At 41.1% G+C, this 2,899-nt stretch overlaps 1 protein-coding gene and 1 long non-coding RNA gene across 2 annotated transcripts in view; one reads left to right on the top strand and one right to left on the bottom strand.

The window, feature by feature from the left end:
• LOC110262737 overlaps positions 1–234 on the top strand; it is a 10,268-nt gene extending 10,034 nt beyond the window's left edge. Inside the window, exon 3 of the long non-coding RNA XR_002347723.1 lies at positions 121–234. This is a non-coding gene — a long non-coding RNA (uncharacterized LOC110262737). The remainder of the gene's footprint in view (positions 1–120) is intronic.
• On the bottom strand, positions 902–2,777 carry LOC107642847 (UDP-glycosyltransferase 72E1). Its single transcript, XM_016346338.2, has one exon. It carries the CDS (start codon positions 2,614–2,616, stop codon positions 1,138–1,140), a length of 1,479 nt encoding a protein of 492 aa, XP_016201824.1. The 5' UTR covers positions 2,617–2,777; the 3' UTR covers positions 902–1,137.

Below are 2,899 nucleotides of genomic sequence, written 5' to 3'. Positions count from 1 at the left end.
GACCTAATTTTCACAAAAATAACACAATTTAGTCGATTATATATATTAAATTTTAATTATTAAAAGATATTTTTAAAACAGACGTTTTAGATGTATTTATCTGAATAGATCTAAAAAAAGGTGAAAACTCAGATGCAGTCTACTTTATGTGAAGTTGATAACTGAGAGTCGTTAGATAAAAATTTAGTCAAATAATTCAAATTATTTAAGGGCTCCCAACTATCAACTTCACGTGAAGTTGATTGCACTCGAGTTTTCATATTATTTATTCTTTAAAATTCAGTATTTGATCCATTTTTTTAATTCATTATTTTTAATTAATTTAAATATTTATTTTTATTTACCTATTATTCAAAAAATTATTTATTTTTTATTTGTTGGTTTTACTAGGTATACAATAATTTTTGTGAATAATGTGAATAATGAGCTCTACAAATGATTCAATAAAAAAAAAAAATACTCCATCCCCCAAATTACCTCTTAAACCCTAACATTAGAATAACTATCTGTAAACCTAATGAATTAAATATTCAGCTATTGTTACCTATGCATGACTGAATCGAGAAGACAATTAAGAATCAACATAATTATCTGCATACCTATTGAATTGAATATCTAACATATATATTATTTACATTAAATAAAAAATATTTAAAACGAGAAAAGCTATTTGTATACTAAAATTAGTCACTAAAATTAACCACTAATGTATTTATATATAAATACATGTGTGGTTTAATTTATTTTTAATATATATTTATACTTTGATAATTGATTTTGATATAAACGAAGCATAACTCATTTAAAAAATATCTAATTGAACTAATTCCAATTAAACGCTCATGTTTGTTATTGCTTTCACGTAACTGGCAAGTTACGATATATTAATATGGCCGAAAAATAATTAATTTTTTTATAAAATATATTAAAATATACCTTAAATTATAGAGCAATACTAGGGGCCAAAACATTTGTGATTGGTAGCCATCAACTAGCCATCAATGATGATTTGATGGTGTGAGATTGGTGTGAAATATCATCCAATAGCTCACATTTTTCTGCTGGTTACATGTTGGCCAAAATGCAATAAAATTGCTGGCTCCTAAACTTTTCCTTAATATTTTTGCACTCTTGAGATCATGCACCACGAGCTTTAGCCTCTGAAGCGGCGCGAGAGTAAGTTCTGAATTGACGCAGCGACTCATAAGAGCTTCCAAACTCACACACTGCTTTCTCTGCACTCGCTTTCAGCTCGTTCACCTTTGCCCTCATTGCACCACCTTCTTCTTCCGCCATTACCCTTCTCACAACCCTCGCTATCTCATCCCTCCCAACCACGCCACCACCCTCCGCCTCACCCCTCGCCCTCACCGCCACCCCGAGCTCCTTCGACAACATGGCAGCGTTCATCTTCTGCTCCGAGTAGAGCGGCCAAGCCACCATTGCCACCCCACCAAAGATTGCCTCAAGCACAGAGTTCCAACCACAGTGCGTCACAAAACCACCCGTCGCAGCATGTCCCAGAATCTCCACCTGCGGGGCCCACATGGGAATCACCAATCCCAATTCCTTCGTCCTCTCCACGAACCCCTTCGGCAAGTACTCCGGCGACCCGTCCCCGCCAATTCCGACGTCGAAATATGCGCCGGAAGCATCGCCCTCAATGGGTGGCCGCACCACCCAAACAAACCTCTGCATGCTGAGCTCCAATCCCCACGCAAGCTCCCTAATCTGAGCCTCAGACATGGTCCCTCCGCTCCCGAACGACACGTAGATTACCGATTCCGTCGGTTGCCGGTCAAGCCACTGCATAACCTTGTTGTCCACGTGTACACTACCCGTGTCACGGTCCGCTAACGTCCTCACTAGAGGTCCAACCGGATAAACCGGTCCATTGGTGAACCTTCGCAAGATTCCAGAGTCCCCCAGCGCCTTCGTTGCTGAGGGCTCCAGATCTTGCCAAGTGTTGATCAGGATCCCATCAGAGCCATTTATTACCTTTGAAACCTTGGAGTATCCTTCATATATGGGCCCTAGGGGGTCCAAGAGAGCTTCGAGTGTGTCTTCGAATTGAATCGGTTCGCAACCAGGGATTGGAAGCGGTCCGCGGTTCTTGACATGAGTATTCTCCACCTGGTTGGGGTCCATAGCTGAAAGGTGTATGGTGAGAGCGGAGAACCAGGCGCTGGTGGTTAAGAAGACGAAGGGTTGCATGCCGAGGTCACGTGCCATGGGAATAGCTTCTGTACCGAACAGGTCAACGACAAGAAGAGAGGGAGGGTGCTTCATGGAGAGGATGAAAGAGCGGAGAGATGGTAAGGACTCGGTCATGGTTACGATGATTCTGTCATATAGGGAAGGGTCTGGTCCCAGTTTGGATGAAACATCTGGTTGCGGCAATTCCACCACGTTTGGGGCAGTTTCTAGATGTGAGGTTTGTTGGTGGATTTGGGAGCGAGCCGTTGCGAGATCGGTGGTGATGAGGAAGATGGTGACGTCGAAGGCGTGTTGTGTGAGGAGGCTCTTGCCAAGCTCCACCTCCGGGATGAGGTGGCCCATCCCTGGGCTGGTCAGAATGGCGGCGTGTGGCTTCTTGTCGTTGTTTGCTGTGGCCATGGCGGCTCTGCAGCTTCAGAGAGAGAGAGAGAGAGATATTTATGGAACGTGGATGAGAAAGAGGTATTCTGTCAAATAATAATAACGATAATAAAAAGCTTTTATAAATGTAATCAATATAGGTCATTTTAGGAAGATGCATATTATAAGGTGGTAGCCATATTGACTACAGTGCATGGACCATTCACCCATTGACATGCCGCAAAGGTTTCAATGTGCTCTTTAATTGGTTTGACTAAACAAAAATATTATTTTATACTAAAAATTATTTATTAAATATATA

Source organism: Arachis ipaensis, chromosome B05 (assembly GCF_000816755.2).
Source record: "Arachis ipaensis cultivar K30076 chromosome B05, Araip1.1, whole genome shotgun sequence".
In the NCBI taxonomy this organism is placed as follows: Eukaryota; Viridiplantae; Streptophyta; class Magnoliopsida; order Fabales; family Fabaceae; genus Arachis; species Arachis ipaensis.
The sequence above is the reverse complement of the archived record's forward strand: the minus strand, read 5'-3'. Positions and strand labels throughout refer to the sequence as shown.

What these genes read in the sequence shown, in the direction of transcription:
- LOC107642847 (XM_016346338.2), bottom strand. Translation starts at nt 2,616, where the DNA reads ATGGCCACAGCAAACAACGACAAGAAGCCACACGCCGCCATTCTGACC.